The sequence below is a fragment of the Salmo trutta genome, chromosome 38 (genome assembly GCF_901001165.1).
Source record: "Salmo trutta chromosome 38, fSalTru1.1, whole genome shotgun sequence".
Classification (NCBI taxonomy): domain Eukaryota; kingdom Metazoa; phylum Chordata; class Actinopteri; order Salmoniformes; family Salmonidae; genus Salmo; species Salmo trutta.
Genome location: NC_042994.1, coordinates 30023211 through 30045857, shown reverse-complemented (window position 1 = coordinate 30045857; position 22647 = coordinate 30023211). Strand labels below are relative to the sequence as shown.

General features: G+C 40.8%; 2 protein-coding genes across 4 annotated transcripts; both read left to right on the top strand.

Moving 5' to 3' along the window:
* The first annotated feature begins 5664 nt into the window (after window positions 1–5664).
* Window positions 5665–13494, top strand: LOC115177648 (endothelial zinc finger protein induced by tumor necrosis factor alpha-like). 2 transcript variants are annotated; one of them, XM_029738585.1, is made up of 4 exons: window positions 5665–5847; window positions 8760–8976; window positions 9429–10115; window positions 10419–13494. In XM_029738585.1, exons 2-4 carry the CDS (start codon window positions 8778–8780, stop codon window positions 11048–11050), a joined length of 1518 nt encoding a protein of 505 aa, XP_029594445.1. In that variant the 5' UTR covers window positions 5665–5847; window positions 8760–8777; the 3' UTR covers window positions 11051–13494. The 2 variants fall into 2 exon arrangements, with proteins under 2 accessions (XP_029594445.1, XP_029594443.1); XM_029738583.1 differs by having other exon boundaries at window positions 5666–5847; window positions 9429–13494.
* Window positions 13495–16678: 3184 nt separating this feature from the next.
* Window positions 16679–21472, top strand: LOC115177686 (zinc finger protein 239-like). 2 transcript variants are annotated; one of them, XM_029738635.1, is made up of 3 exons: window positions 16679–16818; window positions 17261–17453; window positions 19600–21472. In XM_029738635.1, exons 2-3 carry the CDS (start codon window positions 17279–17281, stop codon window positions 20355–20357), a joined length of 933 nt encoding a protein of 310 aa, XP_029594495.1. In that variant the 5' UTR covers window positions 16679–16818; window positions 17261–17278; the 3' UTR covers window positions 20358–21472. The 2 variants fall into 2 exon arrangements, with proteins under 2 accessions (XP_029594495.1, XP_029594496.1); XM_029738636.1 differs by lacking the exon at window positions 16679–16818 and adding an exon at window positions 16842–16983.
* Window positions 21473–22647: the final 1175 nt, after the last annotated feature.

The window sequence follows — 22647 nt, the reverse complement described above, 5'->3', positions numbered from 1 at the left end:
CTGTCACGTGCTCAGTGTGAACCTGCTTTCATCTGTGAAGAGCACAGGGCGCCAGTGGCGAATTTGCCAATCTTGGTGTTCTCTGGCAAATGCCAAACGTCCTGCACGGTGTTTGGCTGTAAGCACAACCCCCACCTGTGGACGTCGGGCCCTCATACCACCCTCATGGAGTCTGTTTCTGACCGTTTGAGCAGACACATGCACATTTGTGGCCTGCTGGAGGTCATTTTGCAGGGCTCTGGCAGTGCTCCTCCTGCTCCTTCTTGCACAAAGGCGGAGGTAGTGGTCCTGCTGCTGGGTTGTTGCCCTCCTACGGCCTCCTCCACGTCTCCTGATGTACTGGCCTGTCTCCTGGTAGCGCCTCCATGCTCTGGACACTACGCTGACAGACACAGCAAACCTTCTTGCCACAGCACGCATTGATGTGCCATCCTGGATGAGCTGCACTACCTGAGCCACTTGTGTGGGTTGTAGACTCCGTCTCATGCTACCACTAGAGTGAAAGCACCGCCAGCATTCAAAAGTGACCAAAACATCAGCCAGGAAGCATAGGAACTGAGAAGTGGTCTGTGGTCACTACCTGCTGAACCACTCCTTTATTGGGGGTGTCTTGCTTATTGCCTATAATTTCCACCTGTTGTCTATTCCATTTGCACAACAGCATGTGAAATGTATTGTCAATCAGTGTTGCTTCCTAAGTGGACAGTTTGATTTCACCGAAGTGTGATTGACTTGGAGTTACATTGTGTTGTTTAAGTGTTCCCTTTATTTTTTTGAGCAGTGTAGTATATACTGGGGGCTGAGTCTGCATATAGTATATACTGGGGGCTGAGTCTACATATAGTGTATATACTGGGGGCTGAGTCTACATATAGTATATACTGGGGGCTGAGTCTACATATAGGATATACTGGGGGCGGAGTCTACATATAGGATATACTGGGGGCGGAGTCTGTATATAGGATATACTGGGGGCGGAGTCTGTATATAGGATATACTGGGGGCGAAGTCTGTATATAGGATATACTGGGGGCGGAGTCTGTATACAGGATATACTGGGGCTGAATGTCCCAAATGGTGCACTATTCCCTCTGTAGTGCACTGCATTTGACCATGACTATGGGCTATTCTACTGAATACAAAATAAGTCCATAGACCTCAGTAGAATTCTGTTGTGGATATTTTTATACATGATTAAACTCAGTAGAAGGGCTGGTTTGTATTGACATAAAATGTATTGTTATGTCATGATCTGGATGGAACTGGTGTTTTTTAGAATATTGTTCTGTTCCAGAACAGTATAGATACCTTTTGTTGTCAGTTCTGGTTCTGTTCCTTGAAATTCCGGTTTTCTTTTCTGTTCCCTGAACTGGTTCCAACCCCTGGTTTAGAATATTGTAAAGTATCCATTAATTAAATAATAAATGCAAACAAACTGTAATCTTCTTCATTAAAGGTGGATGATGTTGGTAGATTGTCTTTATCCATGAAAAGTCTATTGTATCATGGTGATGATAAATCATAAGAATAAAAGATGCCATACACTCACAGCATTGTTGGAATATTATAGACTGGCTGGTTTGAGCCCTAAATACTGATTAGCTGACAGCCATTGGTATATCAGACAGTATGACAAAACATGTATTTTTACTGCTCTAAGTACGTTGGTAACCAGTTTATAATAGCAATTAGGCACCTCGGGGGTTTGTGGTATATGGCCAATATACCACGGCTAAGGGCTGTATCCAGGCAGTCGGCTTTCCCGGGCATAAGAACAGCCCTTAGCCATACCACACCCCCTCTGGCCTTATTGCTTAAATATAAGAGGCTACTCTGGTGAATGTTTGATGAATGGAGAGTGGATTATCTACTTTACACACAATCTCTGCTCTACTTGTTCAGTTTCCCAGAGAAGAGGCTACACCGGAGAATGTTTGTGATGAATAAAAAGTGGTGCTCATTTTATTAAGTTAGATCAAAAACTGAATCAATGTAGGATCATAGGCTGAGTTTACACAGGCAGCCAAGATCTGATGTGAAAAAATGTGATGTGATTGGTCAAAAGACCAATGAATGGAGAGAAAAAAACCTCAATTGGGCTGCCTGTGTAAACGCAGCCATAATGACAGTATTCTACATTTGTGCTCACCCTCCTTTCACATTTCTCAACGTGAATTTAAAAAAGATAATTTTTCAAGTCTTAGATCTTGAGTTATGTTCCCATTTCTCCAGTGGTATGACTGTCTGTCTTCCATCCATCACTATGGGGTCACTGTTCCCATTTCTCCAGTGGTATCTTGAGTTATGTACAGTGTTATTTTGAAGTAGCCTACAGCGTTGTGAATGATGTACAGTAAATTAATTTTAGAGCATATGGCGATAAAGAACTAGCCTGTCTTTTGTTTCAATAAAAGCACGTGGCCTATTGTCTATAGTGGCTCGCGTTGTTGAGTTTTGACGGCATGAGAGAAAAATGCGATTGTTCATAAAATCATCCAAATCAATCTCATTTGCCAACAAAAATAACAGCTAAAAGACCGTTCGAAACACTTTCCAAATGTTGTACACGAAAGTGGTTGGAAAATTGTTTTGCACTCCGTGCAACGTTGTGCTGGAACACGAGAGAAGGTCGACAATCAACAGTCACTTCGAATCAGCAAAGTATGTGAGAATGTCAGAACAGTTCCCACAGCAGCGGCAGATCACCATGACTGAGGTGGTAGCAGGGAAGACTGGCAAGCGCTGAAAGAATCAAGGTGAGTGGCTTCACTCAAACTTTTACTCCGTTAACCTTGGCTTTAGTAGGGTGGTCGGCACTCTGCTCTCCCCAGTCTGTCTATGGAGAGCGCTGCTCAAAGCGCTGAGTGCAATTTGTCAGTTTTGCCGTATTAAACTTAATACGTATGACGAAAGCACAATCTTTCTGGATTTAAAAAGAAAATGGTAATACCGTTTTAAAACTACATATCAACCACAATAGTCTATTTTTACGTTTTCTGTTCTTCATCTCCCTTACGATCCTTTCAGAAAAAATCACTAATTTTGAAGACAACAAAAATCGATGCTCAAATTGAAAGCGATTGATCAGCTTTGAATTTATTAGTTTTGTTTGAGAGAATGTGAGTAGGAATGAGAGGTGCATCTTGTGTTGATAGCAAGCCCCACGCCTGATGGAGAGGTGTGTGTGAGTGAGTGGATATATTTTATCGAATTAATTGGTGCAATTGTTATTTTTCAGATTTGTGAAAATTGGGTACACACTTGCACAGCAGTCAACATGCCCCTTTCCAAAAGTGATCACCCCTCAATGAGGCAGTTTCTGAAGGAGAAAGTCATCAATGGAGGTGCCATCCCTGGATACCACCAGCTACAGGAAAAGTACTTGGGAGATGTCTACCTGAAGGTGAAGGAAGAACTCAAGCAACATCTTGCAGGGAAGCCGGTGGCAGTCATCTTTGATGAAACTCCAGATGTTGAAGGAAGATGTGTACTAAACATCCTCATGGCACCACTTGAAAAGGATACCTGGGGAGAATTATTGGCTACCTCGCAGACAGTGTTTCTAGAGCAGTGCAAACATTCAACAGTTTCCATGGCGGTGGTGAAATGTCTACAAGACTGCAATATCGCCAATGATGACGTCTTTGTCTTTGACACAGTCAATGCTGTGTACATGAAGAAAGCCTACAAAGCTGCACTTCAGCCATTGTTCCCCAACTCCCTGCACATAACATGCATGGCTCACATTATGAATCTGATAGCATGAATGTTTGTGGAAAGCACTCCCTAAGTTTTTTCGCAGATGTTTTACCAGGCAGGGGCACGCAAAAGAAGATACCTTACCTTCCTCACCAACAAACTGGCAGGACGGAAGAGAGCGACTATGGCTCCCAATCCATGAGCAACACGCTGGAACTCATGGTTCTCAGCAGTGCAGTACCACTTCGAGCAGTTTGGCCTCTACAATGGGTCCATGCTGTGTTGTCTTAGATCTCTCTTTGTGTAGTGCTGTCTCTATTGTTGTGATGTGTGTTTTGTCCTATATTTGTATTTAATTTATTTGTATTTTTAATCCCCCGTCCCCGCAGGAGGCCTTTTGCCTTTTGGTAGGCCGTCATTTTAAATAAGAATTTGTTCTTAACTGACTTGCCTCATTTAAATAAAGGTAAAATAAATACAAATGGAGATGGAAATGCAGGTATGATATAAATCTACATGCATTCTACAATTGCTTAAGTCATTGTCATATCATTGTAATTATGCCGTGTCATTTCATATTTCATAGTCATATTTCCTATGTTCCTCTTTTTTTATTCCGTGTCATTGACAGGTGTGTGGCCAAAGTGCACCACAGTCTGTAGAGAAACTCCACGAGATGCTACAAGACCACGAGCTGGTTCAGTTGCTGCAGATTCAGCTTAACATCATGGCAGACAAGTGCAAAGTCATCCTGCAGCTTCTTGACATCTTCCAGAGCAAACGCCCCGTGACGACAAAGATCTTTCACTATTTACAGGACTTGCAGATGAATATTGCAGCCAACAAAGAACTACAGTATGAGGCTTATTTACACTACTTCGACGCAGTTGACGACTTGCCCTTTGCTGTGAAAACAAAAATCTTGAACTCTGTTGAAGAGGCATACAGCAATGCAGAAGGAAAAAAGTTACAAAGTACATGTCAGATGGACAGCCTGCCATGGAGTTCCTCCAAGAAGTTAGGCTGTTTGATCCACGTCACATTGTGTTTATGGTTGACAGAGTGTCCAGCTACAAGGCTATTCCAGGAACTTGAGATATAATATGTCTTAATTGCAGATTGGACCCCAGGTGTTTCTTTTGTCCTAGTTTAATATTTTTTAGTACCTACAGATTATGGGGGCATGCATTTTTTTTAATGTTGGAACTCTGAGCTAGATTCCACCCCTTTTTTGTTCAGAAAAAGAGCTGTTCAGGAAAATTTGAGCAGTTTAAATGTTTCTAATTGTTTTTGTATTATGCATTCTGCTTAAAATCGTCCTAAAACTGAGCACACATGACTTTTTATTGCTTTATATGAAATTAACGTGAGAGAAAAAATATCACAAAATGTATCGCAGAATTTCAGAAAAGCTTCCACAAAATCAAGCATTTTTGGAAGTAGAAATCAGAAAAGAATGTCGTGAAATCCTGTATTATGTTGGTAGATTGTCTTTATTGATGTCAGTATAGTCACTTTAAATAATGCCACTTTAATAATGTTTACATACATTACTCATCTCATATGTATATACTGTATTTTATACAATCTATTGCATCTTGCCTATGCCTCTGTCATCACTCATTCATATATTTATATGTACATGTTCTTATTCCATCCCTTTAGATTTGTGTGTATTGGGTAGTTGTTGTGGAATTGTTAGATTACTTATTAGATATTACTGCACTGTCGGAACTAGAAGCCAAGCCTTTCGCTACACTCGCATTAACATCTGCTAACCATGTGTGACCCATACAATTGATTTGATAGTAACATTATGATAATAAATAAGGATAACAGATGCTGTACACTGTTGTAATAATATAACATCACACTGCAGATAGAATGTAATGATAGCTGTCTTGTTTTGGTTGAAATATCTATTTTCGCTTTTGCATTTGTTTTGCCTGACTTCTTTCCGTCAGAGGCTAGTAAAACATGCACAATGACACCGCTGATACGACGCTCACGAACATTTCCTGCAGCAGCTCATAATCCAGACCAGACGCACTCGGAAAGTGGATACATTTTTCGGTTTGCTCTACGAGACCTCACCATTTCCTCAAGTTCTTTTCAACCAAACATTTAGCTACAATAAATCAGTTCCAGGTAACTATTGCAAATTTTTAACATGTTTTTAAATTCTGCTTGTAGCACGGTCTGTAAACCAACATATTCAATGATGAAAGTGGTTTCCGCGGCCTGGCTTTGTTGTTATCCCAGCTAGCTAGCCGTTAGCCAGCTACACATCTCCCGTTCGACCCGTGTGTGTAGCTAGCTAGCTAACATGCTAACTTTATTTCAGGGTCACGATTGAAGTGACTTTTATTTCATAGTTAGCCAGCTGTCGACTCATCGTGAGTAAAATGACTGTTGCGAAATTAGGTACCCGGCTGCTCATTGTTTAGCCACAGGCCTTTTGGTAGGCCGTCATTGTGAATAAGAATTTGTTCTTAAACTGACTTGCCTAATTAAATAAATAAAATATTTGGTTTTAGCTATCTAGGTAACGAGCTAGCAAAATTAGCAGGACTAAACGTTGCTAAACTAACGTTAGCAGGTGTTGTGCCGAAAATCAACCCCCTGCCAGAATTCAGCCCCCACTAATGCGTGAACGCGTACGCACGCAATTCTAAATGTTCTTGCATTTTCTTGGCACAACACCAGCTACCGGTTTATGCAAACGTCGAATCCTAATGCTTCGAACACACCTACAGTGAATTTGCGCAAAATGGTATGCAGCAACAGTTCAACCTTCAGCTACAATTTCTGTCAATCCGTCCAGGCATACACTTTTATGCGTTCGATCAATTCAACGCAATTCTGTAAAGCAAACACAGTGTCCCATTGGATATGAATGAATGTACTTCTGGTGTACCAAAATACAATGATACTTTTGGTGTGATCAAGGCGTAACACTTTTTCCATAAAGTTTTCAAGCAAATTAAGAAGGAATGTCGACATAACTTGTAGCAACATAAGATGCAAAATTCGGGTTTCCATCAAAATAATAAAATACAGTTGTGAAACAGGCAAGAATAACAAAATTCTTCCAGGTCAAGGATCTTTTGGAATCCTTCAGAATAAGAGTCCCGTCATGGATATACTGGATATAGTGACAAGATACATGTCTCTCCGCCCTAATTATGGGAGTGGTTGTTCACAAAGCTTCACGGTGGGCTGTCTAGCTCCCGCCTATCCTTTCTTTGAATTGGTCGATACATCTCATTATTGTAATCCTTTTTTGAATATTTGATGAGGGTTGTTGACGTCAACCGCCTGTATTCAATGGAGAGTGATGGATCAAATCAGTTGTTATTGGTCACATACACATGGTTAGCAGATGTTAATGCAAGTGTAGCGAAATGCTTGTGCTTGTAGTTCCGACAGTGCAGTAATATCTAACAAGTAGTCTAACAATTCCACAACAACTACCCAATACACACAAATCTAAGTAAAGGAATGTAGTAAGAATATATACATATAAAGATATGGAAAAGTCTGTATGTAGGTAGCAGCCTCTCTGTGTTAGTGATGTTTAATAGTCTGATGGCCTTGAGATAGAAGCTATTTTTCAGTCTTTCGGTCCCAGCTTTGATGCATCTGTACTGTCTCTCCCTTCTAGACGGCAGCAGGGTGAACAGGCAGTGGCTCGGGTGGTTGTTGTCCTTGATTATCTTTTTGGTCTTCCTGTGACATCGGGTGCGGGAGGTGTCCTGGAGGGCAGGTAGTTTGTCCCCCGATGATGCGTTGTGCAGACCACACCGCCCTCTTCAGAGCCCTAGCGTCATGCCATGAATATGCATGGACATCTCGAGACTCCAATGTTTTTTCTAAAAGTTGTGTCTCGCATGTCACGTGTCCTACTTATATCAGTACACTCGTAACGACATAAGGATGACACAACTTCTATTCGATCAAGTAAACCTTGTGCAGCAAATAAGCCATGACTTTTTTTGTTGAACAAAATCGACTCACTCTCATTGACCTCCATACAAAACTCCCTGCTTGGTGGGCAAAACAACGAGAAAACGGCACCTGCTGGAGGGAGACAGATTTGCAGCTGAGTTGGGCCTCTCTCTTCCTCTTCCTCTCTGTGTATACTTTGTACATAAAAGTATTTCTATAAGATTTTATGCGATTTGTTTGTTTATTTAATTTTTTCCAGCCTAAAGGGTGAACAATGTGTTCTGTGTATAGTCCTGTTAATTACTGTCCACAATTATCAGTTTTATACTAGTTATCATACAAAGAATAATTAAAATATGTATATAAAATATTGTTATTTATTTGCTAATTTGTTCAAGTCTAAATGGTCAACAATGTGTGTCCTCCTATCATTTATTGCACCATCCATAATCTTCTGTACGTTGTGCTGCAGTAAAAGGTCCATTCTACCCAGGAACACTTCTAGTTTCCAAGTCCACTGAGTTTAAAATACACACTAAAAACAATTCTAAACTACTTTTAACAATTTCCACTGAAAATTATACAAAAACAGTGCAGATTGACAGTTTTTGCTGTTTGGTGCCGTCAATGTTACCAAACTTTGTAGAATTTTCTGTGTAAATTGTTAAAATTAGTCCTTGTGCATGGAGTTGTATGGTTTGTTTAACTTTGTATTCATTGGTTTTTCATACATTTTAAAGAGACAACTCTGTGTCTACATCACTTTGTTACCTAGGAATTGTCCCTAATTCTAACACAAGAAAATGCTTGTGTTGCCTAATAGCCTATAGGCGAATGTTTGAATAGGCTACTGAATAGGTTACTGAGTGTATCAGATATTAGTAATGCATTTGAACTGAATATGCTTGTACTCAACAGCCAGTGTTTTTCTTCACTTATAGCCTAATCTGACTGGCTGTTGCCGTCAATCCTATATTTATTTTATGGAAAAAGGTTTCCTGCTGGACGGGATGTGTGGTTAGCTAGCTTAGATACATGTTTGTCTTTTCTGGAGCTATACCACGATCAGGTTTGTGAAAATCACCCTGAACTCTTTCGGTCTCCTCTTTTAGATCCACCTCCAGCCTACCATGTTTGAACCAGATTCTGGTTGTGGTGTTCCAGCCCAGAGAAGCTCACAGCGGGGTCCAGAGTTGCTGTCAGTGAAGCTGGGTGACTGCAATCAAACAGTGGAACTCAATGTGATTGTCAAAGAGGAGGAGGAGGACAGAGAAATCAATGAGGGGGAGGAGGAAGAGCGAGAGGAGGACAGGGACTCTGTTGACTCAGGTAAATTCAGGCTAACATCCTCTTTGTTTCAGAGAGTTGAACAACCAAAAATAACTATTGATTTTCTGGTTAATTAAGAAATGGTAACTTAGATATGTTTTTGGTTGTTAAGTCAATTAGACCATGCCAATTTCAAGTTTATCTTTCAAAAAATATATATATTTCTGAATATTTAGGCAAGTTAGCTGGCTAACTCATTGATTCTGCTTTGTATTATACCCCTCAGGCTTCTGTATGTGTAAGAGTGAAGGCGAGTGTCTACCAACAATTTGGCAATGCATTGTAATTTCACAATGGCATTATCTATGTGTGATGCTATGCAACAAGCCCATTGCAAAGTATTTATCTCAATACTCTGTTAATCCAAATTAATGTTGAATCCTGCGTTGGTAAGCTTAAAGCCGTTGTTTCTTTGTCAGTTTCTGACCATATATATGTTCATATTCTTACAGGAGAGATCCCCAACCCAGACTCAGTCAACAAGCCCAGTTCCACAGCATCAAGACTACCTGGACGTGGGAGTTACTCCTGCCCTCAATGTGAGAAGAGTTTCAGTTCCTTAACTATTCTAAAAAATCATCAAAGAGTACACACTGGAGAGAAACCTTTCCACTGCTCTGCATGTGGGAAGAGTTTCAGTGAGAAAGCAAACCTTAAGAGACACGAGAGATTACATAGTGGCGAGAAGCCTTACCACTGCACCCAATGTGGGAAGAGCTTCAACCATTCTGGAAGCCTTAAGGAACACCGAAGAGTACATACAGGGGAGAAACCTTACCACTGCTCTCTTTGTAGGAAGCATTTCAGTCAGCCAGGAAGCCTTAAGAAACACCAGAGAATTCATACAGGGGAGAAACCTTACCACTGCTCACAGTGTGGAAAGAATTTTCGTTTCGCAGGAGACCTAAAGAATCATCAGAGATCACACAGTGGAGAGAAGCCTTACCACTGTTCTCAGTGTGGGGAGGGATTCACTCAGCTCAGGCGTCTTAAAAGTCATCAGAGGAAACACATTGGGGGGAAGCCTGTCTGTGCTTTAAATGTGATTGTCAAAGAGGAGGAGGTTGAGAGGGAAATCAAAGAGGAGGAAAAGCGAGAAGTTGAGGAAGAGGAGGACAATAGTGGTATAGTTGACCCAGGTACATCAACACTACCTGGTTGTGGTCGTTACCCCTGCCATCAATGTGGGAAGAGTTTCCGTTCCTCAAGTAATCTACAGAATCATCAAAGAGTACACACTGGAGAGAAGCCTTACCACTGCTCTGAGTGTGGGGAGGGATTTACTCAGCTACAACGTCTTAAAAGTCATCAGAGAATACACATTGGAGGGAAGCCTGTCTGTGCTTTAAATGTGATTGTCAAAGAGGAGGGGAGTGAGAGGGAAATCAAAGAGGAGGAAAAGCGAGAAGTTGAGGAGGACAATAGTAATGTAGTTGACCCAGGTACATCAACACTACCTGGTTGTGGTCGTTACCCCTGCCATCAATGTGGGAAGAGTTTCCGTTCCTCAAGTAATCTAAAGAATCATCAAAGAGTACACACTGGAGAGAAGCCTTACCACTGCTCCCAATGTGGGAGGGGTTTCAGCGAGAAGGTAAACCTTAAGAGACATGGCAAAGTACATAGTGGAAAGAAGCCTTACCACTGCACCCAATGTGAGAAGAGCTTTAATTATTCAGGAAGCCTTAAGGAACACCAGAGAATACATACAGGGGAGAAGCCTTACCACTGCTCTCTTTGTGGTAAGAGTTTCAGTCAGCCAGGAAACCTTAAGAAACATCAGAGAATACATACAGGGGAGAAGCCTTACCACTGCTCTCTTTGTGGTAAGAGTTTCAGTCAGCCAGGAAACCTTAAGAAACATCAGAGAGTACATACAGGTGAGAAGCTTTACCACTGCTCTCAGTGTGGGGGGGGTTTCACTCAGCTAAGAAGTCTTAAAAGTCATGAGAAAATACACATTGGAGGGAAGCCTGCCTGTGCTTTCAATGTGATTGTCAAGGAGGAGGAGGAGGAGGAGGAGGAGGAGGGAGAAAAGAAAGAAGTTGAGGGAGAGGAGAGTGACGTGAAATAAAGGTGAAGTGCGGATACATAAGCAACTTTATAGGTATTGAAATTCACACCTATCCTTGCAGTTGCATCTTCTGTGACAGCATGGTCATGGGCAGCACCATTTGAGTTTTAAATCAGTAAGGGCTTTCCTGCACAACTGTGAAATCCGACTGTAGCCTTGTCACAGCCAAGGCAGCAGTCGGGATAATTCCATAACGTAATAGTATCATCCGTATTTAGATGAGATCGAGACAAGATCATTAACAACTATAGTGGTTGCTGTAATAGTGCTATGCCCAGACCTAAACCCTGATTGGTTTTACGTTAACTATACATGTCTCATTGTAAACCAGGTTGCCAGTCCGGGCCTAAGCCTTTGTTCCTGGCCTTGACCCAAGCATAATTTATTTTATGAATTACTTCTGAACAGGATACCACCTAATGTGCTGCAGTGTGTAGAATCTGAACAGGATACCACCTCCTAATGTGCTGCAGTGTGTATAGTCTGAACAGGATACCACCTCCTAATGTGCTGCAGTGTGTATAGTCTGAACAGGATACCACCTCCTAATGTGCTGCAGTGTGTATAGTCTGAACAGGTACAAAGCCAAGGTTAGTGATTTACTGCTACCTGCAGTTGTGGAATGTTAGCTCAGGACTATAATTCATTGGTTGACTCCTCCTCCTGACCTCCTCCTGACCTGGATGGAATTATACGACCTGGATGTAGTGCACTACATTTGACCATGATTTTGGAATGAGATGTTCGATGAGCAGGTGTCCACATACGCTACGTCGGTTAGCACTACAAAAGTATCTTCCTTTATCTTTTTTTTTTTACTACAAACATAGAAACGTGTCATTTTCACATATGTTGATGTTGGGGTGGTGCTTGAGATGATAAATATGTAGTAGAATGTTTTTGAAATGTCCCTTTAAAGGTACGTATGCCCATGTACACGACTAACATTTAAATGTAAAACAGTTCATAGTAGCATAATCTATTTTTGACTTGAGCTGAATAATGGGGCTGAGTCTACATATAGTATATACTGGGGCTGAGTCTATATATAGTGTATATACTGGGGCTGAGTCTATATATAGTATATACTGGGGCTGAATGTCCCAAATGGCGCACTATTCCCTCTGTAGTGCACTACTTTTGACCATGGGCCCTATGGGCTATTCTATTGAATACAAAATAAGTCCATAGACTCCAGTAGAATTCAGTTATACATGATTAAACTCAGTAGAAGGGCTGGTTTGTATTGACATCAAGTCTATTGTTATGTCATGATCTGGATGGAACCAGTGTTTAAAACAGGGTTTGGAACCTGAAAGTATTTTCCAATCATTTCGTTCTGAACAGAACCGTTATTGTTTTTTTGTTCCATTCCAGCAAAGTAAAGTTCTGAACTGGTTCGAACCATTACACGCTGGGCATCTTGTTGTTATGACATGTATTATCTGTTATGACATGTATTATCTGTTATGACATGTATTATCTGTTATGACATGTATTATCTGTTATGACATGTATTATCTGTTATGACATTATCTGTTATGACATGTATTATCTGTTATGACATGTATTATCTGTTATGACATGTATTATCTGTTATGACATGTATTATCTGTTATGACATGTATTATCTGAATTAGGCTCACAGAAGTACACCTTCTATGATGAAACTTTGAAAATGTTTGAACTTCAGAGAGTTGGCTTTAACTAACGTTGGACCAGAACTATCCCTTAATCATGACTCTCAGTTCCATTACAGTACAGATAATGCCTCCTAGAGTTATGGAAAGCTAGGCCAGAGCTAGCTAACAAGCTTGTGTGTGCAGAACAGCACCAGAATTAAAATAAAAACATGTTTTACCTTTTTTGTAGTTAATAAATCCAATGTGAAACGTAATAACTATAGTATCCTTAACTAGCATTGAAATAGTTAATCAATGTTCTCTAATTAAACCTCTCTCTCCGTAATGTCTGAATCACGCCTGTAATGTCAGTAGCTACTGTAGACTGTGCAGGCTTCAGTGGGAGAGGAGGGGGAATGTAGCCTACACACACACTGGCAAAGATTTTCAGCAGGCAGACACTGGAATACATTTCTGAGTGCATAGGGACTGGAAAAAAATGCCTGGAATGTAAAATAACATTATTAACCAGTTCCCATGCTTTTAAAATAACTGTTCTGTTTCGGAACAGTATAGATCCCTTTCGTTGTCAGTTCTGGTTCTGTTCCTTGAAATTCCGGTTTTCTTTTCTGTTCCCTGAACTGGTTCCAATCCCTGGTTTAGAATATTGTAAAGTATCCATTCATTAAATAATAAATGCTATCAAACTGTAATCTTCTTCATTGAAGGTGGATGATGTTGGTAGATTGTCTTTATCCATGAAAAGTCTGTATTGTATCATGGTGATGATAAATCATAAGAATAAAAGATGCCATACATTAATTGTTGGAATAATATAACATCACACTGCAGGCCTGTGTAGGATTATCTACTTTACGCACAGTCTCTTTTCTACTCATTCAACTGCCCAGAGAAGAGGCTACTCTGGTGAATGTCTGTGATGAATAAATAGTGGTGCTCGTTTAATAAAGTTAGATCAACGCTTAATAAAGTTAGATCAAAATCTAATTTTCAAGCTCTACCCGTAGATTTTGCGGTGACGTAGTGTCCCGATGAGTGACAGAACACTGAGCCAATCACGGAGCAACTAGAGAACATTACCAATTACCATTACCAATGCTTCGTATTTTCCGCTGGCTGTCCCACCACCACAGAAGGCACTGAGCTACGCTGAAACACCTGCATTTTGGAGCTGCCTTACTCAAGAAAGCAAAAAAAGAGATCAAGTTTGTATGTGGCTTTATTAACTCAATGTTTTATTCATTTATTTTACATTGTTTGCAAACTGAAATGTGACACGTATTAATGCCAAAATAACATGCAAAACAGGCAACAATAAAAAAAAAAATATATATACACATACAGTACCAGTCAAAAGTTTAGACACACCTACTCATTCCAGGGTTTTTCTTTATTTTGACTATTTTCTACATTGTATAATAATAATGAAGACATCAAAACTATGAAATAACCCATATGAAATCATATAGTAAACAAAGACGTGTTAAACAAATCAAAATATATTTTATATTTGAGATTCTTCATAAGAACGCAGCACAACTCTGCAGTTACCCAGACATGGGAGGGCGAAAACTCCCTATTTTCAGCCACAGACTAAAAAAGTGATGTATCTGTCAGATGGCCAAAATATGCACAACTACTACAGCTGATATGACACTCACAAACATTTATTGCAGTGCTCCATTAATCCAGACCAGACACAGTCAGCAGGATTAGGGTCATGGCAGCAACACACTAGCTGTATCCTATCCACATTAAGACTTCGGGTTTTCAGAATTTGTATTCAAAATAAAAGTCCGGGGGAAAACTTTTTTGCAGCTTTGCATAGGGCATAATGTTAAAATGATGTAAAAAAAACAATCGGACCAGCAACACTCTGTATTATTCAGTGCCCCATGAAATGACACCATATGTACACTGAGTGTACAGAACATTAGGAACACCTTCCTAATATTGAGTTGCACCCCCTTTGGCCCTCAGAACAGCCTCAATTTGTCAGGGCATGGACTCTACAAGGTGTTGAAAGCATTCTATAGGGATGCTGGCCCATGTTCAATCCAATGCTTCCCACAGTTGTGTGAAGTTGGCTGGATGTCCTTTGGGTGATGGACCATTCTTTATCTACACACAATACCCCATAATGACAAAGCGAGAACAGGTTTTTAGACATTTTTGCAAATGTATTAAAAATAAAATACAGAAATAGCTTATTTACATAAATATTAATCCTTGAGATGTTTCTACAACTTGCAGTCCACCTGTTGTAAATTCAATTGATTGGACATGATTTGGAAAGGCACACACGTGTCTATATAAGGTCCCACAGTTGACAGTGCATGAGAGAGCAAAAAACAAGCTATGAGGTCGAAGGAATTGTCCATAGAGCTCCGAGACAGGATTCTGTCGAGACATACATCTGGGGAAGGGTACCAAAACATTTCTGCAACATTGAAGGTCCCCAAGAACACAGTGGCCTCATCATTCTTAAATGGAAGAAGTTTGGAACCACCAAGACTCTTCCTAGAGCTGGACGCCCGGCCAAACTGACAACCATCTCTGCTGCACTCCACCAATCAAGCCTTTATGGTAGAATGGCCAGATGGAAGCCACTCCTCAGTAAAAGGCACATGACAATCCACTTGGAGTTTGCCAAATGGCACCTAAAGGACTCTCAGACCATGAGAAACAAGATTCTCTGGTCTGATGAAACCAAGATTGAACTCTTTGGCCTGAATGCCAATCGTCACGTCTGGAGGAAACCTGGCAGCATCCCTACGGTGAAGCATGGTGGTGGCAGCATCATGCTGTGGGGGTGTTTGTCAGCGGCAGGGACTGGGAGACTAGTCAGGGTCGAGGGAAAGATGAACGGAGCAAAGTACAGAGAGATCCTTGATGAAACCTGCTCCAGAGCACTCAGGACTTCAGCCCGGGGTTGAAGGTTCACCTTCCAACAGGTCAACAACCCTAAGCACACAGCCAAGAGAAAGCAGGAGTGGCTTCGCGACAAGACTCTGAATGCCCTTGAATAGCCCAGCTAGAGCCCGAACTTGAACCCGATTGACCATCTCTGGAGAGACCTGAAAATAGCTGTGCAGCAACGCTCCCCAGCCAACCTGACAGAGCTTGAGAGAATCTGCAGAGAAGAACGTGAGAAACACCCAAAATACAGGTGTGCCAAGCTTGTAGTGTCATACCTAAGAAGACTCGAGGCTGTAATCGCTGCCAAAAATGCTTCAAAAAAGTACCTAGTAAAGGGTCTGAATACTTATGTAAATGTATTATTTAAGTTTTTTAGTTTTAGTAAATGTGCAACATTTTCTAGAAACCTGTTTTTGCTTTGTCATTATGGGGTATTATGTGTTGATGAGGGAAAAGTCAAGGGATCTGAATATTTTCCAAATGTTCTGTACACAATCCATGTCTCAATTGTCTCAAGGCATCAAATTTCTTCTTTAACCTGTCTCCTCCCCTTCATCTACACTGATTGAAGTGGATTTAACAAGTGACATCAATAAGGGTTCATAGCTTTCACCTGGTTTCACCTGGATTTATTTCACCAGTCTATGTAGGCCGTCATTGAAAAATAAGAATTTGTTCTTGACTTGACTAGTTAAATAAAGGTTACACGTCTCAAATTTCATCCTGGATTTACTTCACCAGTCTATGTCATGGAAAGAGCAGGTGTTCCTAATGTTTTGTACAATGGATTGGGTGGAGTAAAAGGCCAGCAACACGCCATATAATTTAGTCTCCCATGAAATGGTATTCTACAGACCCTACTGAGTATTCCCTAGTGCAGCACCTAGAATAGTTTTCACTCTATCAGCCAATACCAGGTCTGGGCAATTCCAGTCCTCGGGGGCCTGATGGGTGTCACACTTTTCCCCCATCCCTAGCGTTTAGACACTTTTTTTCTATATCATGAATAAATAAGTGTTATTGACACTTTTCTACTATTACATGGGAGGACTTTTATTTTTGAAAATTTCCGAAATTCCGTGACCCGGAAGTACTTCATTAATGTTGCTGACGAGACGCTGATGTCGGCAGGTGGATGATTGATTCCGCTAGCGCTCTCACTGGATCTCCTCAACCAAACAAGTAGCTAAAGGAAATCAATATCAGGTAGCCTACTGCTAACATTTTCAATGTGAGCTTGTAAATTTGGTCTGTAAACTAACGCATTCCATGAATCGTTAGTGGTTGCCGCGGCCTGGCTTTGTTGTTATCCAACCTAGCTAGAACAACACTCCAATCCAACCCGTTTGTGTAGCTAGCTAACTAAATTCAGTGAGAGTTGAAATGTGTCTTTATTTTATACTTAGCCAGCTATCGTTGCATTTTGAGTAAAATGTCTAGTGAGGAATAAGCTAGCTGGCGGTTGGCTAGGTAGTTAGCTAGCGAAATTATATTGACCAACCGTTGCTAAACTAATTGGCTACCGGTTTGTGTTAATCCCTGTTGGACGGGATGAGTTGTTAGCTATTTTAGTTATATATATTTGGAACTATCCCACGATCAAGGTTAGTGAAAATCCCCCTGAACTCGTTGGGTCTCCTCTTTTTAGATCCACCTCTAGCTGACCATGTCTGAACCGGGTTCTGGCTGTGGTGTTCCCGCCCAGAGAAGCTCACAGCGGGTTCCAGAGATGGTGTCAGTGAAGCTGGAGGACTGCAGTCAAACACTGGAGCTCAATGTGATTGTGAAAGAGGAGGAGGAGGGAGACAGCGAGGACAGAAACAGTGACTCCGTTGACTCAGGTAAATTCAGGCTAACAACATCATCTTTGGGTTATAAAAATCCGGATCATTGAATTAACCAGCTAATTTTGATTAACAACCCCCACATTACCGTTGATTTTCTGGTACATTAAGAAATCTAAACTTATATGTGTGTTTTGGGTTGTTGAGTCAAATTACACCATGCCAATATCAAGCTTCAAGTTATTTCTGAATATTTAGACAAGTTTGTATTTGTATTTATTATGAATCCCCATACTCTTCCTGAGGTCCAGCAAAATGAAGGCAGTTATACATTTTAAAAACATTACAATACATTCATAAGAGTTTTCACAACATACTAAGTGTGTGCCCTCAGGCCTCTACTCCACTACCACATATCTACAACACAAAATCCATGTGTACATGTGTGTATGCATGTGTCTATGATTGTTGCTTCACAGTCCCACCTGTATAATAGGGTGTATTTTATCCGTTTTTTTTATTATTTCAGTGAAATACGGAACCGTTCCGTATTTTATCTAACGGGTGGCATCTATAAGCCTAAATATTGCTGTTACATTGCAGAACCTTCAATGTTATGTCATAATTATGTAAAATTCTGGCAAATTAGTTCTCAACGAGCCAGGCGGCCCAAATTGTTGCATATACCCTGGCTCTGTGTGCAATGAACGCAAGAGAAGTGACACAATTTCCCTAGTTTAATATTGCCTGCTAACATTAATTTCTTTTAACTAAATATGCAGGTTTAAAAACATATACTTGTGTATTGATTTTAAGAAAGGCATTGATGTTTATGGTTAGCTACACATTGGTGCAACGACAGTGCTTTTTTTGCAAATGCGCTTGTTAAATCACCCATTTGGCGAAGTAGGCTGTGATTCAATGAGAAATTAACAAGCACCGCATCGATTATATGCAACGCAGGACACGTTAGATAATCTAGTAATATCATCAACCATGTGTAGTTAACTAGTGATTATGTTAAGATTGATCGTTTTTTATAAAATATGTTTAATGCTAGCTAGCACCTTACCTTGGCTCCTTGCTGCACTCGCATAACAGGTAGTCAGCCTGCCACGCAGTCTCCTCGTGGAGTGCAGATTGTTATGAAAACTTGAAATCGGCCCCAATTTATCGGCCATTCCGATTAATCGGTCGACCTCTAGTATGCATCGGTGTCTGAGCTGTGTGCCAGTAGTTTAAACAGACAGCTCGGTGCTTTCAACATGTCAATAACTCTCACAAATACAAGTAGTGATGAAGTCAATCTCTCCTCCACTTTGAGCCAGGAGAGATTAACATGCATATTATTAATGCTCTCTGTGTACATCCAAAGACCAGCTGTGCTGCCCTGTTCTGAGCCAATTGCAATTTTTCGAAGTCCATTTTTGTGGCACCTGACCACACGACTGAACAGTATTCAGGTGCGACAAAACTATGGCCTGTAGGACCTGCCTTGATGATAGTGTTGTTAAGAATGCAGAGCAGCGCTTTATTGTGGACAGACTTCTCCCCATTCTAGCTACTGTTGTATCAGTATGTTTTGACCATGACAGTTTACAATCCAGGGTTACTCCATACAGTTTAGTCTCAATCTGCTCGATTTCCACATTATTCATTACAAGATTTAGTTGAGGTTTAGTGAATGATTTGTCCCAAATACAATGCTTTTGGTTTTTGATTCCTTGCCACCTATTCTGAAACTAACTGCAGCTCTTTGTTAAGTGTTGCTGTCATTTCAGTTGCTGTGGGAGCTGATGTGTACAGTGTTGAGTCATCCTCATGCATTGACACACTGGCTTTACTCAAAGTCAATTAGACCATGCCAATATCAAGCTTAAAGTTATTTCTGAATATTTAGGCAAGTTAGCTGGCTAACTCATTGATCCTGCTTTGTAGTATACCCCTCCGGCTTCTGAATGTGGGAGGGTGAGTGCCAAAACAAATGTCTGTCCAGTACTCACCAGTGTGCAATGCATTGTAATTTATCTCTGTGTGATACAAAGCAACAAGCCCCTTGTAAAGTCTGTTAAGGCTCTGTTAATGTACACGCCTTCCAGCTCACATCCCACCAAATTCATGTTCAATCCTGCATTTTTAAACCCAAAAGCCTTTGTTTCCGCTCTGTCTGTTTCTTACCCAATATGTGTTCATATTCTTACAGGAGAGAGCTCCAACCCAGGCTCAGACAACAAGCCCAGTCCCACAGCATCAGGAAACCGCAGACAGAAGCCCCAACCCTGCTGTAGCGACAGTTGTATTTATCCAACTCGCCACAAATCACACCAACAAACTCCCAAAATAAATAAGACTTACTTTTGCCATCAATGTGGGAAGAGTTTTCAGACACCAAGCAAGCTAAAGGCTCACCAGAGAATGCACATTGGAGAGAATCCTTACCCCTGCTCCCAGTGTGAGAAGAGCTTCAATCATTCAGGAAGACTTAAGGACCATCAAAGAGTACATACTGGGGAGAAGCCTTACCACTGCTCTCTTTGTGAGAAGAGTTTCAGTCAGTTAGGAAACCTGAAGACTCATCAGAAAAATCACAAGCCTTACCACTGCTCCCAATGTGGGAAGAGTTTCAGTGAGAAAGTAAAACTTACGGGACACGAGAGAGCACACAATGGAGAGAAACCTTACCACTGTACCCAATGTGGGAAAAGCTTCAATTATTATTCAGTACTTAAGGAACATCAAAGAGTACATACAGGGGAGAAGCCGTACCATTGCACACTTTGTGGGAAGAGTTTCAGTTGGGCAACAAACATAAGGAATCATCAGTTAAGACACATTGGAGAGAAACCTACATGTACTCTCAATGTGATTGTCAAAGAGGAGGAGGGTGAACAGAGACACATTAAGGCAGAAGAAAGAGAAGTTGAGATAAAGGAGAGAGAGGTGAAGGAAGAGGCTACATAAGCTAACTCCATAGGAATGTAAAGGCACACCTCTTATCCATTGCAATGCTGTCTTCTGTGACAGCCCTCAATGGTGCTGCCCATGCCCTATCTCTTAAAGAAATCCATATCTATTCTACTTCTATAAGTGTATTGGAAGGTAGAAAATAAACTCAAAAAGGTACATACCACCACCTACTTTGTTAGTGTACAAAGCCAAGATTGGTGATTTACTGCCAGCTGCAGTTATGGAACGTTATCTCCATATAATTCATTGGTTGATCCCTCCTGCTGACCTGGATGGAATTCTGTGATCCTTCCTAAACGCATAAGGGGACCACATTAGAAACAAGTGATTTTCGCTTTAACGTGTTATCCACTGGATTGTACTCTGTGCTTGTTTTTTCTCAGTAAATCAATCAATCAATAGTAAGTCCCACCCAGTTGACTACTTTAAAATGTTGAAAACCCTCAATGGCGCTGCCTGTAAGCCTTCTATCCACCTCTATGGTGGAGAACAAAGTGCTGCTGGATATGTATGACACAGTCCACTTTAAAAACATATTTGTGTTTTCCACCCCGGTTTACCTGAGACAGGTAGTAAAGTTTTAATTTCTCTCTCTACTGGCCCTGGTGTATTCCATATACATTGCACGAGGGACAATGGAGAGGGAGGAACACGAAGTGCTGCTGGATTAATACGACACAGTCCCTCTCAAAAATGAAGCATATTTGGTTAGTAGAGACCTTAATGAATCATTTCCGACCCACTTTAACTGAGACAGGTCCTACAGACAGGTCCTACAGCCCAATATTTTCAACATTGTATTTTTCAATATTGGTCCTAAACAGTTGTCTTTGAAGCAATATTTTTTCCTCTCCATAAATAACTTATTGCATTTTCTTATTAGCACGATAAAAGTGGCCATTGATTAAAATTGAATATCTTTCGAATCATTTATTGATATTGTAATTAGTTGAAATGCAGTGTTTTTTTCATTTTATTTATAGATTTTTTTTTGTGTGAAGGTGTTAAGAATGTGTATTTAATTGACCTGCCTGATAAAATCAAGGTAAATAAACTCGTTATACGAGAGTGATGTCACTGTTTGTGCTGCTGGCAGAACAAAGGTCAAACTGTGTGGTTTGTAATAATTCTGTGAACTTGTAGATCAAATATCCAAAAGGGTGCTAAAACATGAATCAATAGATTCTCCACTGGGTAGAGGTGAGGCTCAATGTAAGATCAGAGAGATGTTGGTAGATGTGTGGCAGAAGGGTTTGGATTCAGAGCCCAAGGGCCGGCATTTATATGGCCGCCAAAGAAAGGTTGGTGGACCAAGAGTCCAAGGTCAGACTAGGACAGAAGAGCTGGCTCCCTCCAAAGGAAGATTGGTGGACCAAGGTCAGACTAGGACAGAAGAGCTGGCTCCCTCCAAAGGTGCCTTCCCTGTAGCTCAGTTGGTAGAGCATGGTGTTTGCAACACCAGGGTTGTGGGTTCGATTCCCACGGGGGGCCAGCACAGAAAAAAAAAAAAAAAAGAATTTATGAAAAAATGTATTAAATTGTATGCATTCACTACTGTAAGTCGCTCTGGATAAGAGCGTCTGCTAAATGACGTAAATGAAGATTGGTGGACCAAGGTCAGACTAGGACAGAAGAGCTGGCTCCCTCCAAAGGAAGGTTGGTGGACCAAGGTTCCAAGGTCAGACTAGGACAGAAGAGGTGGCTCCCTCCAAAGGAAGGTTGGTGGACCAAGGTTCCAAGGTCAGACTAGGACAGAAGAGGTGGCTCCAATACCAAATCATCCCCTAAGCCCTGCACACCATGTACTTGTGTAGATCTGAGAGGAATTGATAACAGTGTAGAGGGGAGAGACCATTGTTAATTGAATTCATCATTCCATTTGGTTGGCCTTCATGTGAATGGTTTGTGTCTGGACTTTATGGTTTTCTTGCATTGTTGTAAATACAGTGCCTACAGTGCTTTCAAAAAGTATTCATACCCCTTGACTTATTCCACATTTTGTTGTATTACAGCCTGAATTCAAAATGGATTAAAAACATTTATCTCACCCATCTACACACACTAACTCATAATGACAAATTGAAAACATGTATTTAGAAAAGTTTGCAAATTTAGTGAAAATGACATTTCAGATTAGCCTCAGCTAGCTAGCTATGTAGCTGTTTAGCTTTCTAGCACATTCACTCATTTGTTTGTAAACAATAAAACAAGCTAGTTAGCTACCACATGTTATTGTCAGACTGTCAATAGAATAGATAGCAAAGCAACATAAAATGACAAGTAA

What these genes read in the sequence shown, in the direction of transcription:
- LOC115177648 (XM_029738583.1), top strand. Translation starts at nt 8,778, where the DNA reads ATGTTTGAACCAGATTCTGGTTGTGGTGTTCCAGCCCAGAGAAGCTCA. An exon ending in CAGGGACTCTGTTGACTCAG is followed by an intron (nt 8,977 to 9,428) that starts GTAAATTCAGGC and finishes ATATTCTTACAG; the next exon opens with GAGAGATCCCCAACCCAGAC.
- LOC115177686 (XM_029738635.1), top strand. Translation starts at nt 17,279, where the DNA reads ATGTCTGAACCGGGTTCTGGCTGTGGTGTTCCCGCCCAGAGAAGCTCA. An exon ending in CAGTGACTCCGTTGACTCAG is followed by an intron (nt 17,454 to 19,599) that starts GTAAATTCAGGC and finishes ATATTCTTACAG; the next exon opens with GAGAGAGCTCCAACCCAGGC.